The 13,738-nt window shown below is 47.4% G+C and overlaps 6 protein-coding genes across 6 annotated transcripts; 4 read left to right on the forward strand and 2 right to left on the reverse strand.

The window, feature by feature from the left end:
- Nucleotides 1–342: 342 nt before the first annotated feature.
- On the forward strand, nt 343–3,290 carry LY89DRAFT_382665 (kinase-like protein). Its single transcript, XM_018207140.1, has 7 exons — nt 343–924; nt 1,025–1,250; nt 1,339–1,380; nt 1,494–1,699; nt 1,837–1,848; nt 1,898–2,051; nt 2,143–3,290. Exons 1-7 carry the CDS (start codon nt 526–528, stop codon nt 2,976–2,978), a joined length of 1,875 nt encoding a protein of 624 aa, XP_018076113.1. The 5' UTR covers nt 343–525; the 3' UTR covers nt 2,979–3,290.
- A 14-nt stretch (nt 3,291–3,304) lies between these two features.
- LY89DRAFT_681167 (adenine nucleotide alpha hydrolases-like protein) lies at nt 3,305–5,242 on the reverse strand. Its single transcript, XM_018214219.1, has 2 exons — nt 5,148–5,242; nt 3,305–5,089 (listed from the first exon to the last, which is right to left on the reverse strand). The coding sequence occupies exon 2, from the start codon at nt 4,883–4,885 to the stop codon at nt 3,602–3,604; it is 1,284 nt and encodes a 427-aa protein (XP_018076114.1). The 5' UTR covers nt 4,886–5,089; nt 5,148–5,242; the 3' UTR covers nt 3,305–3,601.
- LY89DRAFT_681168 (L30e-like protein) lies at nt 5,062–6,441 on the forward strand. Its single transcript, XM_018214220.1, has one exon. It carries the CDS (start codon nt 5,561–5,563, stop codon nt 6,194–6,196), a length of 636 nt encoding a protein of 211 aa, XP_018076115.1. The 5' UTR covers nt 5,062–5,560; the 3' UTR covers nt 6,197–6,441.
- Nucleotides 6,442–7,164: 723 nt separating this feature from the next.
- On the forward strand, nt 7,165–8,855 carry LY89DRAFT_681169 (carbonate dehydratase). Its single transcript, XM_018214221.1, has 3 exons — nt 7,165–7,641; nt 7,740–7,853; nt 7,911–8,855. Exons 1-3 carry the CDS (start codon nt 7,629–7,631, stop codon nt 8,492–8,494), a joined length of 711 nt encoding a protein of 236 aa, XP_018076116.1. The 5' UTR covers nt 7,165–7,628; the 3' UTR covers nt 8,495–8,855.
- A 66-nt stretch (nt 8,856–8,921) lies between these two features.
- LY89DRAFT_576614 (NAD(P)-binding protein) lies at nt 8,922–10,384 on the reverse strand (the record flags this gene model as incomplete). The annotated part of the gene is made up of 2 exons (XM_018208846.1): nt 8,922–10,096; nt 10,147–10,384. 2 exons carry the CDS (start codon nt 10,382–10,384, stop codon nt 8,922–8,924), a joined length of 1,413 nt encoding a protein of 470 aa, XP_018076117.1.
- Nucleotides 10,385–12,322: 1,938 nt separating this feature from the next.
- Nucleotides 12,323–13,493, forward strand: LY89DRAFT_694257 (aldo-keto reductase-like protein; the record flags this gene model as incomplete). The annotated part of the gene is made up of 3 exons (XM_018216692.1): nt 12,323–12,844; nt 12,894–12,999; nt 13,051–13,493. 3 exons carry the CDS (start codon nt 12,323–12,325, stop codon nt 13,491–13,493), a joined length of 1,071 nt encoding a protein of 356 aa, XP_018076118.1.
- Between the last annotated feature and the right edge of the window lie 245 nt (nt 13,494–13,738).

Here is a 13,738-nt window from a genome sequence, read left to right on the forward strand (position 1 = left end):
GGCCACGAAAATGAAGTCTCACTTACACATGAAGCACTTCGCATCAATCTTTCAAATGGATATCTTTTCTTAAAGCATTCAAGTCTTCATAGTTCTTTTGTCCATACACAGGATCGCCCTAAAAAATTACATCATCTCACATCAACAGCACCTTTTTAACCAGAGTTCAGTGGATTGCTTTGTCAACGCCTTCTGTCTCCGTACCCGAGTTCGTGATAGCTATTTGGTAACGGACGTATCTCCGTACATGACACTAGCCAGCTGTTTTCGTGTCTTTCAAACCAAGTGGCCGGTAATTTCTTGAGGTTTATTGGTTGCTTCCTTTGTTGTGGCTGTTGAGCTTTTTATTGTTACAATGCCTTGTCTTACATTGCGTGCAGACAGCAAACAAAGGCATCACCAAGAGACTACCACAACGATGGAGCCTTGATCTTATGTCGTAATCAATTCACAAATTACCTTTCTTAAAATTCGTGTTATTCTTATTTATTGATTCTTCGCAGGTCACTCCATGTCCCCGGTGATATGGCTATGATGACTGCTAAGGTAGGAAATACTACAATCCGTCCAACTATTCCAGTCCAGCCTACAACGACACCCATCAGTCCATATGAGAACATCGAAATCAACGATTCCCTCATTAACTTCAGTCCCTATCGGCAGACTGCATGGCTACAACGTAGTGAAAATTGGCTTAACCTCCCGAAAGACTGGTTTCCTAGAAAAGTGCTTGGAAGAGGCACGTATGGAATTGTTGGACGATGGGATTATAATGGCGACAACACTGCTATGCCTCGATCCATTGCCGTGAAACAGACCGGTGTCACAAAGGCCGGACCACTGATGCTTGAGTCCAAGCTACTACGTTTGCTAACGTTGGTGGGTGACGAGCATATAATCAAACTCTACAAAGGTTGTCATCTGGTAAGTTGGCCATAACTCTCCAGCCGCTCCGCTCGGTGCCGGTGTATCCTCAACTCCAGTCACCGCTTTGCGCAGAAGGCAAGATGCTTACTCTACCAAGGAAGGCGGCAGTGGTACTGACAGGGAGCTTGACCCTCTGCCTTACTCGCCAGATACATTCGCGGGACCCAAAGAACTTGATGTATCAAAGATCTATATTGAGTTCATGCCCGGTGGTGATGCCAGACAATGGCTTAAAGAACTCGAAAAGGATAAGAAATATGTTGTCCCTGAAGAGCACTTGTGGAGAATTCTTAATTGCCTCGCAAGAGCAATTCTGATCCTTGGTAAATTGATCCCACTCTAGGTCACTTGTCAGAGTCAGATACGAGCATTTTCTAGTCTAGATACTGATATTGTTCTTCTGGTTCATAGAGCAGGGATCCGACAATCCTGCTGTTCCTGACGCCGATTGGAGTAAGTCTTCTCTTCCATGCAATATGCCTTCTACAATAGCTCAGTTTTCATCAACCTGTTCTGCCTTTAGGATGGCTGTCGTCCTCAGTGATTCTGTGGCTGACTGCTTTTAGAACGACCGATCTGTCATTTTGACATCAAGCCTGAAAATATCCTGATTGGAGAACGACATTCAGGAGAAGAAACACACCACCTCCTTGAAGTTTTCAAGTTGGCAGATTTTGGTCTGTCCTTATTTGAGAGTAAAGATTACAACAGCACAAGTGACACACGCCTCGAGAAATGGCAAATAAGTTCGGAATGGAGAGGCTCTCCAAATGTAAGGACTATCCCCAATTGCACCGAATCCGTGCTCTCCAAATCATGTTTCCTGTTCTCCATTTATCCAATCTGCCATTGCCTACTTCTTAATAGATATTCGTTGCATTTAGACCTTTACTGACTTTTCACTATTAGTTTACATCACCTGTATATCCAAATCTTTCCAAGGCTGTTGATCAACACTGACTGTCTGTAGGAGCAATGGCACAAACAGCACGAGGAACGTTACATTGGTCGCAGAACAAATGTCTGGGCTGTTGGGGCCGTCATCCATCGAATTATTTGCAAAGGAAATATCAATATGAATAAATGGTATCCACGTCCATCTGAAAGTGGTGGTATTAGTCTGAGTAAGTCTGTTACTACTTTTCTCGATCCATTTCCCTATGCGATTGCACTTCTTCTCGTCATTAAGCCGCAGCTAATTGGCCCCTTTTCTAGTGACAACCGGAGAGTCTAAAAATCTTTGGAATCCAACGATCTGCCCTTACAGCTCTAAATTGATTGAGACGGTTGCCTCTTGCCTCAGCCAGAACCCCAGTGAGCGCATGACAGCAGCCGATCTGTTGACAAAAACGCGATCTGTTCTCGAAGTTTACGATATGGGATTCCGAATCCCCAATCCTGATGCTTTAAGATTGGAAAATACGCCCTCTTTCAACAAACCTCCTAATGCATCCTTCGATAGATTCACGGGAACACCTCCAAAAGTGACTGATGTAACGTATGCCGATGAAGATTCTGGAAATTTTTCGAACCGATACCGGCCACCAATTGCAGTCAGTTCGGAGCAGCCTTATGGTCCTCTCTTCCCGGATTTTAAAGAAGAAATCCGGGTGCCAGAGTCCAAATATCGGTTCCAACGGCTGCCCAAGACGCCTCCACCACCATCGAAGAACCCACCACCAAAACGACGCCTCACTCTGGCATCGCGTCAACCACTCGCACCAATCCAGGAAGGTGTGGCCAGCCTTGTCTATGGAAAGAGAAGGGCGCCGCCCGTGTCACCAGACGTTGCCATGAAGAAACAACGTACGGACGACTTCATACGGAGTTCATTTGAGATAGATCCAATGACTTTCAAAGTCGTCGAAGTTCCAAAATTCAGTGTGGAAGAGAGTCCATTCAAGCCCAAAACTCCGAGCCCATTGGGGAAAATACAACCTCTACTGCTATCTTCAAAGTCGTTTGAAGAACGACTGAGTGCAGGCTTCAAGAGACCGAGTCCGGGACAAACACCAGCCTCATTTCATCCTAGCGATGAATCTATGGCTTAGATAATCTGAGATTCACGATCGCAGTCGACAACGATACATTTCACGGACTGAAGGAGACTACTGGATCTGAGCGCTGCTCTAAATGATATGACTAAAAAAACTCATCACTGGCTGGCACGAGATAGTGGATTCCGCTCGTGTATCTTTTCAGTCTGGCCCTAAATCTCGCTGCACTTTGGATTGGGGCATGAGGTCAAAGTACCTCCAGGGACAATCTATGAGAAGTACTTTGAAGACATCTCTAAATACACTTTAGTTCTCCTACTGTGTGCTGTACGTACTTCGTGGAAGCTAAAGTGTGGCGATTAAAACTACAGTTGCTTGTGCGTACTTTGTTACTCGGGGATTATGTAGTATGGCGTTAGAGGAAGTCCTAGATATGTACTTTGTAAGACACTCTATTGTCTGTGACATAGTGAGACGTCTTTGAAAGATAGACAAGCCGGGATGTAGATAGAGTTGGAGACAGGCACTGTCTCGGGGCAAAAATGACGGAAATCCCTGAACTACTGAGCGTACTAGCACGCAGTTGTTGGATTCTTGGGCCACAATAAATCTGTGTCACAGTTTAAAAAGTTCGAAGTGAAATGATGGTATGTTGGCAAGACGATAGACCTGAACTTCTATCCTGCTGCCAATGCCAATCCTTCCATTCGTCTCCTCAATGTTGAGCTTTCTTCATCCTCAACATCGACCTCAATTTCCATCTTCGGCCTGTTTTTGTTGAGCCCTTCCAGAAGCATACATGCCTTGCAAATATCCTGACTAGACATGTAGCCACAATTCTTGCAAGTACCAAGTGTTTGCCTCGTGAGCTTGCGGCCAGGGTCTTTCTTGAGCCCGTTTCGGCCTCCTATTCTATCGTGGCGTTGCCCATTTGCTTTTCTCGGTGTGATCGATGCGACATCGAACTCCCTCGACGAGGCCTCTTCATCTTCCTGCAACTTCTTCTCCATCTCAGCCATTTCCCCACCACTCGATCTTCCATTCGACCCACAGCCACCAGCGCCTTCTTCTTCGCCATCAGCACTTGACAACGAAACTTTCTGGCTCTTGCAATGACTGATACCGGTGACCTCTGCAGGAACCAACTTTGCCATGTCCTCTCCACTCCGTACGATATCCAGAATAGCGCTAGGTCGGATTCGTTCTAAGCTCTTGATCAACGTCCTTGCACTTCCTCTAAATGCTTCTGGGCTGTATATGCACTCGGTACTGAAATAGTCGAGTTTTTTATGCAAAGCATAGAGCACAATCTCCTTTTCGTATGCATACTTCAGAGGTTTACTCCGTCGAACTTCGCTTGACTCATCGCCGGTGACAATGCTTGTACTTCTTGCCAGTCGAGGTAAGTCTCCCCGTAAGAGATTCATTAAGATGGTCTCTGCCACGTCGTCGGCATTATGTCCTGTGACCACATGTTTTATTCCCAGCATTTTTGCCCCTCTATCCAACGCCTGCCGTCTGAATACCCCGCAATATGTGCAATTTCCCTTCTTGCCGATCGTTTCCACGACTTGGTCCATGGTCCACCCATATAGCTCGTCGTAGCCTACGATCTTCAACTCCATGTCGTACTGGATAGCGTTCCTCTTGACTGTTTCGAGTGAATCATCTCTGTAGCCTTTGATTCCTTCGTCGATACTGAGTAAGACCAAGTCTAAACCATAGTTGTACCGTTCGTTGAGGGTCTTAAGTACCGACGCGAGGACCGTCGAGTCTTTCCCTCCCGATGCGCCTATTGCTATCCTGTCTCCGGGAGAGAAAAGCTTCGTAGTTGTGATTGTGTGGTGGATTTCTTCTTCGAAGATGGTGATAAAGCATGCTTTGCATAGTTTCTGGCCGTTTTTGGGTCTCTTTACTAAAGCTCTAGCATTCTCGCAGATGGCACATAGAGCCGGCGCCATCTTCAGAGCTGTTTTTACAGAAAAGAGAGCAACTTGCAAGGAGTATGATGTCTGAATTCGAGTCACCAATAATTTTTGGAGCTGTCGCCAGATCACGTGAAAACACTAGCGGGTGCCAAGATTTTTAGCGTCCTTTCTTTTCGCACACATTGTCGCGAATTTCGAAATCTTTTTCAAGACCTCATCGACAAACTACGACGCCAACTCGCTGCATCGTCACCATCAGCGATCCATCAATATGGTAAGCTTTTGATATTATTACGTTCCTTACAAAGTGAAATACTCGCCACCGCTCTCCTACCTCTACGAGCAATCGCACGTCGAGATGCGTTTTCCGTTAATCACCTTCGGGTGTTGATGAAGACTGGCTTGAGCTACAACTGCGCAGAAATGCCAGTGTAGTCTCTTTAGAGTTCAAAGAAGATTATTAGTGAACATATTCGCTGATGGTTTCTTTTCTCAATGATAGCCTCCCAAAGCCGGAAAGAAGGCTGCTCCAGCCCCATTCCCCCAGTCCAAGGCTGGTGCAGGATCGAAGAAGGCCCCAAAGGTAAGCACATCCCTATCAAACAACCATTGAGTCTATGCTGACAATATTAGAACCCTCTCATCGAGAAGCGAACCCGTAACTATGGCATCGGTCAAGACATCCAACCAAGACGAAATCTCTCCCGTATGGTGAAGTGGCCCGAGTATGTCCGTCTCCAACGACAAAAAAAGATTCTCAACCTTCGCCTGAAGGTCCCACCTGCGATCGCCCAATTCCAGAACGTCCTCGACCGAAACACCGCTGCTCAAGCTTTCAAGCTCCTCGACAAGTACCGACCAGAGAGCAAGACCGAGAAGAAGGAGCGTCTGTTGAAGGAGGCTACCGCCATCAAGGAGGGCAAGAAGAAGGAGGATGTCAGCAAGAAGCCATACGCCGCCAAGTATGGTCTCAACCACGTTGTCGGACTCATTGAGAACAAGAAGGCCGCTTTGGTTCTCATCCCCAACGATGTTGACCCAATTGAGTTGGTTATCTTCCTCCCAGCTCTCTGCCGAAAGATGGGTGTCCCCTACGCCATCATCAAGGGTAAGGCCAGACTCGGCACGGTAGTCCACAAGAAGACCGCTGCTGTTCTTGCTTTGACCGATGTCCGATCCGAGGACAAGACTGAGCTGTCAAAGCTGGTCCAGGCCATCAAGGAGGGCTACGCTGAGAAGTATGAGGAAGCCAAGAGACACTGGGGTGGTGGTATCATGGGTGCAAAGGCTGTTGCTCGTACCGAGAAGAAGCGCAAGGCTCTTGAAAGTGCTATCAAGATCTAGATGTTTTCTGGACTGGTTCGTGGCGTTTTTCATGATATTATGGCTGGGCATGGATCGTAGCTAGGCATGACACGAAAATTCCAGCTGGATGATACCATATGTGTTGTGCTTCCATTCCTGTGACTTCACATATTGTTTTTGACCAGATGCGCTTGCGAGTGCTTGTCCTTGCGAGTGCTTGCGCTTGTGTAGGCCGGGAGCCTTGGTGACTGAGTAGTGATACAAGTCTAAGGTCTTGGTACAGAGTACAAGAAATCCACCGAGCTCCCATGGTTAGGCAATCACTCTACCTACTGCCAACGAATGGAAATTATCCGGCTGACCACCAATTGAGACACTCGCATCTAGTCACGAGAATACAGAGGAAGCGGGAAAATCCATCGAAGCCTAGAAGCACCTTCATTTATATATTTGTTTTTTGCATCGCACCTCATCTCAGAGAAAAAGAATTCTTCGTCCACGATCGTTTCAATACTAGCATCCCCCAATGCTTGATCTGTTGGTCCTTGCCCCTCTTGGCAGATTCATTGCTGCAGGATCGCCAGCAAGGATGCTCCTATCTTGAATCCCACAGAAGCTTCATTTTCCAAAGAGGTTGCGTCAGTTGACCTACCAAGTCTTCTTGTTCTCCTTGTACACGCATACTCTCTCTGTTGACCACCCAGACGGCTGAGAAAGCTTTGACGAAAATTTTCTCGCGGCAGTGACGGTACTCAATGAGGCATTTGATCTCAAGGCCCTGTGGCGGGGCGCCACATCTCGAGTTCTGTCTTTGCTGATGGAGGGGTGTCTCGGACACCGATCCATAAATCCATAAATCCTAGCGGAAAGAGTCCGTCATGTCCCACGTCCCATCAGCAGCGATGTTACATTAGCATACCTAGCTAGGCGCAGGCAACGCGCCGAAAGATCCCAAAAAATGCCAGAATTAAAATTTGGCGTGACTCTCGGACGAATCCGTTGAGACAGTTCCCTGTGTTTTAAGTATCCCGTCCTGCCGGACCGGGTGTTCCCTCGCTCTTCCTGCGTTGCTGCTTCATATACCCACATACATCCTTCTCTCCAGCTTTTCCAGCTCATCATCGTACGTTTTTTTTCGTTGTGGTATATCTCTCATCAGCTGATTGTTTCCCCGGGTGTTCCATTCTCATTTCTTCGATTCTCCTTCTGGAAGCCCGGCTTGTCATTCGAGAGGCTAATCGAGAAGGACCCATCAAGACAATTGGGGCCTGTGATTGGACACCGATAGCCCGTTATCGATCCCGCTGCCGGAGAAAGGACCACCGCGGTTCAAGATTCAACAAATATTCACCAACCCTCACTTCTTCCTTTTGAGTTTCGAGATCCTTGTTCTCTTTCCTCACCACCTCAGCGCGCTTTGTACATTTTTGAGTTTCAGAGACGGTCTTTCCCTTCATTAAACATATTCACAATGGCTTCACAACGTAAGAATACCCCCACACCGACTTCTTTAATCCAGCTACTCGAGCGGGTGCGCGATCAACACAGAAGAACATGGCTGATCAATCACTTTCAATTACAGGCGGAGATGCGTTCGACTACGCTCTGAAGTCCAACGAGGCATGGGCAAATTACAAAGGTCACCAAAACCCAGCTTTCTTCGAGAAACTCGCAACCGGACAATCGCCTTCCATCCGTAAGTACTCTCCCGATGACACAAGTATATATACATGCATCTGACGAAAACAAACAGTTTGGCTTGGCTGCTCCGATTCTCGTGTCCCTGAAACCACCCTTCTCGGTCTCCAACCTGGCGATGTCTTCGTCCACCGCAACATCGCCAATATCATCTCGCCCACGGACATCAACTCCAACGCCGTCATCGAGTATGCCGTCGTCCACCTGAAGGTCAGCCACATTGTTCTCTGCGGCCACACATTTTGCGGCGGTGCTGGTGCCGCATTGGGCGATTCGCGGGTTGGTGGGGTTATTGATGCTTGGATTACACCATTGAGAGCTATCCGCAAAGCCCACGATGAGGAATTGAACGCTATCAAGGATAGCGCCAAGAGAGCTGTTCGATTAGCGGAGTTGAATGTTGAAGCTGGTGTCCAAGTTCTTTTGAGCAACTTTGTTGTCGAGGAGGCTGTTAAGGATAGAGGATTGAAAGTCCATGGTGCCGTTTACGATATTGCTTGTGGCAAGGTTCGGGACCTGAAGTGTGGAAATTCCGGATCACTTCCTGGAAGTGCTACAGAGGAGGAGCTGGAGATCATCAAGGGCAATCACGGCATGTTGGTCTTTGGTGGAGATGGAGCTAAGATGGCTATTCGATGAACACAGTTTTCACAGAACGAACGACAAAAATCTTGGGGCTATCAGGTCACGGTCTAGAGTGATGAGCGAGGTGTTGTAGAAGGCGTGAATGGCGTGTTAGACCGAATACCCTGCAAATAATGACGGGAGGTGTTCTGAACATTGGCTCAGCAGATTTGCTTGGAGCTGGGCGCTCACTTTGCTTCCACATTCAAGAACTGGCAATAGAATTCTTCTGTATGCAATCCCGAATCCCGAATGCTGAAGCCCCTTTCCCGTGCCTACGCGGGGCGCGTCCTACATTCTCATGCAACTTTCTTCTGTGGTATCATGCCGTACACCCGTACATACCTCTCATCTATTTCGTATCTCGTCAACATCCAATCATTAGTGACATGCATTCCCGGCAGTCCGGCGTGCTCTATTTGCCGTCCGAAATTCCCGTATCCTAGAACTCGTCCACAGTGACACCAATATTCTTTTCCCTAGCGAGCTTTATGACATCGCTTCCAACGACCAGATCCATCAATCCCATGCCTACAGATTTGTAGATCACGTTACCTCCACTCAGCCACCTACTCATCTGGTCTTCTTTCTCTGTCTGTATCTTTTTCCTTCTCAAAGATGACATGCTGCCACTTCTCGAATGTAGCGAGAAGGATCCCTTGCGCGAGAAGGATGATTTCCTCGACACACTAGCAGACTTAGGACCGCCATCAATGCTATGTTCCCTGAATGCTCTCGCCAGACTGCGAGAACTATCTGGAGACACGGGAGATACATTCTCATTCGTCGAATCCTCCGGGCTGTCGTCGATAGCGGAGTCGTCTTCTTGAGGCATATGCATTTGCTCCAGCATCACCAGCTCACCTAACTCGACGGTGCGGTCTGGGGGCACACTGGCTTGCACGAGTTCTCCTGCCTCTTTGATGCACGCCAGTGTGTCGACGACAATCACGCCACCTTCTTCGGCGTGCTTGTGGAAATGAAAACCTGGTCCATGGACCTTAATAGCCTGCGTCAGGACCTCGGGAGGAACCTCAATCATATGAGGCTTGTAACTCCCAATAGCGATGATGAGCCTGGCTCTCCGTCTGCCCTCGGTATTCGTGAGGATCGTGTGGTCGAACAGCGGCTCGGAACTGGGCGTCGTGCAGATTATGACATCCGCGGCTCGAACGTGGTCTTTCAGTATGCGGCCTATCTCGCCGTATTTCAGGGATGTGAGGTCGAAAGTTGTGTCGAACCATCCTTCTGCCCTCTTCTTTGCGGGATCGTAGCCTACGAAAGATTTCATGCACATTGCTGCTCGGTGGTTGAAGTCGCGATTTAGGAAGTGGACTTTCTTGATGGTGGGGCCGCGAAGGAGGAGGGCAAGGCGGACGTGCCAGTATGCTTGCTTGCCAGTTCCAAACACGGTCAAGGTCTTGACTTTCGTTCTTCGGTTTATGAGGAGGGAGGATGCAAGTGCTGTTCGGAAAGCAGTGACTTCTTCGGCATTGAGGAAACCAAATGGTCTTCCGGAAGCGTCCATCAAGGTGAGGGCTCCTTGAGGGGTGGTAGCTTCGCTGTCAATCTCGGCATCTTTCTCTGGTGATGCTGGTGGCGCTGCAAGCGTGACAACTGGGTAGAGTCAGTATCTGAGTCAAGAAACCGGTGCCATTGCAGCCTACCTTTCATCCCAATGCCTGAAGAACTCGTGGAGGGCATGAACAGCGTTGTAGTTCCATTGCTCGACTCGATGACAGTCCGATTTGGCTGATTGGCAGCAGAAGCACCCGAAGACGTGGTACCCGTTGCATACTCATGAAGAGCTTCTCGCATTGAAGATTGCAAATCAAGCAATTCCTCCCTATCCAAGCTTTGCAGAATATCTTTGACATTCGCATCGGTTAGAACGGTGAGAGGCATCTTGGAATGTTTGAGGGGCGAGTCGAAGTTTTGCTTGGCATCTATTGCTTGTCTGGAGTCATCGAAGACAGCAGCTTCTTTATGTTCGAAGCTCTCTCTGCTCGGACTTATGGCATCGCGGAGTTTTTCCTTCAAAACCCAGATTCTTGATGGGAGTCTGGACGGCATTCTTCTTATCTAATCTTAGCGTCTCCACTTTTTGTCAGATTTAAATGCTCGGGTTTAAGAGGGGCGAAAGTTCGGGGCTTGGCGGAGTAAGTTTCTTTAACATCACTTCTGCTCTCGATCATTGTATATCTTCGAAGAATGCTTTCTTGAGATACAAATTCGACCAGCCGCTGCTGTGACAGGCTTCTCTAATCCTAGAAAGTATGCTTGGCGGATCATTGGCCAGAATGTCTCAGTGTCTCACCGCATTTCAAGTTTCTGGATTTCCTTCTCCGAGATGCGCATTTGGAAAAGCAACCCCCACGATGTTGCACAATGATTCTGCATGCACGGGATGTCTGGATGGAAGACGCATCTCAGCCCGTGTAAGCCATTGGGATCATTGGTTACAGGAGATGCCCATGTGACTACGATGTCTGTCTCTGCATTAATATTAGGAGGAGTAACCAATGTCTGGACTGTTGGTTTTGTGCTATTCCAATTTGAACGTGAGGAGTAATTGAGCACGAGGACAAGCTTTCTGACTGCATAATATGTGCGTACACGTGTTTGGGTGAGCTTGTCTATTCCAGGTTGTTTTCCTCTGAAACTGATTTGAACAAGGCTCTCAGCTCATGGATGACCCGAGTCTAGAGCGAGATACTACGGGTATCACCTTCCAAGGAAAGTTGTGTACCGTCCAAGTCCTTCATTTTGTTGAAATGACTTCGCGTTCGAACATTGGCTCTCCTCTCCTTAAAATTTGTCTAGCATGAAGGGATTCGAGCATGTTATTTATTATTTTACAACGTCATTGCGCGTTTCTGTGCTACTAGATAAGAAGCACCGTCCTCTTGATTATGCTCATAAACAGTAACATTTATGTGGCTATCACGATCGGCATTGTTATTGCGTCTTGTATGCAATGTTTGTCCAGCAGCGTGAGGCTTATTTCAAGAATAAGCAATCTTCGGAAGCATTCACCAATCATGCTTGGCGACTACCCACTGGTTATCGAAACTTTAACGCATGTTTGGATTCTAATATTAGACTTACTGCTCCCTTCGATGGTCGGCTGGGGTCTGGGAATCAATTACAGTGTTCTGTACTCGACTCTTCGTTGGACGAATTGTCTTGATTTCAAAGTGTCAAGCTACTAGAAATGTGCAAGAGGATTGACTACACTAAGATGTACTTCTCTTGGCCAATGACTATAATCTAGAACAGATTACATCCGGTCAATAGCACATAGACGAAATTTATATCTTATATTTTTGCCTGTCCGAAATGAATCAACTGGAGCATAATTAGAGAGATGCTTGTCCCATGAAATTTCATTCTACAAAATTGACCAGGATGTACATAGATGAGATTACTGTGAGTCATGATCTGCTGTATTGAAAGAGGTATTGTAATACATGTGATACCATATCTCCTGCGTGAACTGAGACTCGATCATAAAACCGTTCGGACTTGGTAGAAAACTTGATGTGGCTAACGCCGACAAATCTGGAGCCCCGCACCGAGACGAGACGTTGTTGGAAGGAGATAAGGGATCCTCCGAGAGCCAGTGGAGATAATGCGCGGAGGGTCATTGAAGCTCATGGTGTAACATAAAACCTACTTGCCTCCCACTATCTGAATTCTCCCTCCATGTTCCGCGTGTGGAGTCTGTCATCCTACAACCTCGTCTCACAATTCAGGGCGGCTCACACCACAACCAAAGCAATTAACCCCACCCTGAAATTCCACACCTCAACAACGACAATGTCCGAGAAAGCAGTACCAAAAATGGAATACACCCGCCTGGGTAACTCTGGACTCAAAATCTCCAAAGTGATCTTTGGATGCATGTCCTTCGGTACTCCCGAATGGCAAGAATGGGTCCTCGACGAAGCAGCAGCTCTACCCCTCCTCAAGCACGCATACGACGTCGGACTTAATACCTGGGACACAGCCGACATATACTCGAACGGCCAATCCGAGGAGATTATCGGGAAAGCATTGAAGAAATATGAGATTCCGAGAAACAGGATTGTGATTCTGACAAAATGCTATTTCGGCGTTGCTGAAGATGGGACTCAACCTCCGATTGCGGCGGCGAGTGTGAATGATGGCCTCATGGTCAATCGAACGGGGTTGAGTAGGAAGCATATTTTGGATGCGGTGGATCAGAGTGTGAAGAGATTAGGGACGTATATTGATGTGCTGCAAATTCATCGGTTGGATAGAGATACACCAAGAGAGGAGATCATGAGGGCCTTGAATGATGTTGTGGACAGTGGGAAAGTGAGATATATTGGTGCTAGTAGTGTAAGTTTGTTCCAGCAATTGAGAAGAAGAGAAGACTTACTAGTCTTAGATGGCTGCTTGGGAGTTCCAAACTCTGCAAAATATTGCAGATAAGCATGGATGGCATAAATTCATCTCGATGCAGAACTACTACAATCTACTGTATCGCGAGGAAGGCATGTGGTTTTGCCTTCGAATTTCATGATGCTGAACTGACTTTTTAATAGAGCGAGAAATGATTCCTTACTGCCGGGACACAGGAGTTGGCTTGGTTCCCTGGTCTCCACTCGCCCGAGGAGCACTTGCACGACCATTCACAGACCGCTCTACTCTTCGAGAGAAGAGCGACTCAGGGCTTACGAGATTGATCCGTTCTAAGGAGTCCGAGATTGACAAGCAGGTAAATGAGCGGGTTCAAGAAATTGCCAAGAAACATGGAGTCTCCATGACTACCATTGCTACTGCATGGTGTCTAAGCAAGGATAAAGTCAACCCGATCATTGGACTGAGCTCCAAAGAAAGAATTGATCAGGCTGTGGAGAGTGTGCAGTTTGCCAGTTCTGGAAAGTTGACAGCAGAGGATATCGCATATCTCGAGGAGGGCTATGCACCAAAGGAGTTGATAGGGCTATTGACAGGAAGCCAATCTTATGCAACACACCGGGGATAGTCGCCCGCAAGCTCTGGAGAGCCGGGAGGCGAAGAGGTCCCCATATGATCCCAAGGCCGGTAGCTGAGTTGGATTGATACGAAGCCAAGAAGCCAAAGGACAGAAATTAAAAGTTACTTGACACCAATGTCCAATGTATAGTCGGAACTTTTGTATCAGGGAATCGCTCTCATTTCCCTTTAAAAAAATTTAAAAAAAACTTGAAATCTCATTCTGAGGCAGCAACGGCTTACCACAAATGAAAA

This window comes from Mollisia scopiformis (genome assembly GCF_001500285.1).
Source record: "Mollisia scopiformis unplaced genomic scaffold LY89scaffold_4, whole genome shotgun sequence".
NCBI classification, from domain to species: Eukaryota; Fungi; Ascomycota; class Leotiomycetes; order Helotiales; family Mollisiaceae; genus Mollisia; species Mollisia scopiformis.

Excerpts from the sequence above, each read along its gene's own strand:
- LY89DRAFT_681167 (XM_018214219.1), bottom strand. The coding sequence starts at position 4,885 with ATGGCGCCGGCTCTATGTGCCATCTGCGAGAATGCTAGAGCTTTAGTA.
- LY89DRAFT_681169 (XM_018214221.1), top strand. Across the intron at positions 7,854-7,910 it reads CGGACAATCGCCTTCCATCC|TTTGGCTTGGCTGCTCCGAT; the intron begins GTAAGTACTCTC and ends GAAAACAAACAG.
- LY89DRAFT_382665 (XM_018207140.1), top strand. The coding sequence starts at position 526 with ATGGCTATGATGACTGCTAAGGTAGGAAATACTACAATCCGTCCAACT. Across the intron at positions 925-1,024 it reads TCTACAAAGGTTGTCATCTG|GAAGGCGGCAGTGGTACTGA; the intron begins GTAAGTTGGCCA and ends TACTCTACCAAG. Across the intron at positions 2,052-2,142 it reads AAGTGGTGGTATTAGTCTGA|TGACAACCGGAGAGTCTAAA; the intron begins GTAAGTCTGTTA and ends CCCCTTTTCTAG.
- LY89DRAFT_681168 (XM_018214220.1), top strand. The coding sequence starts at position 5,561 with ATGGTGAAGTGGCCCGAGTATGTCCGTCTCCAACGACAAAAAAAGATT.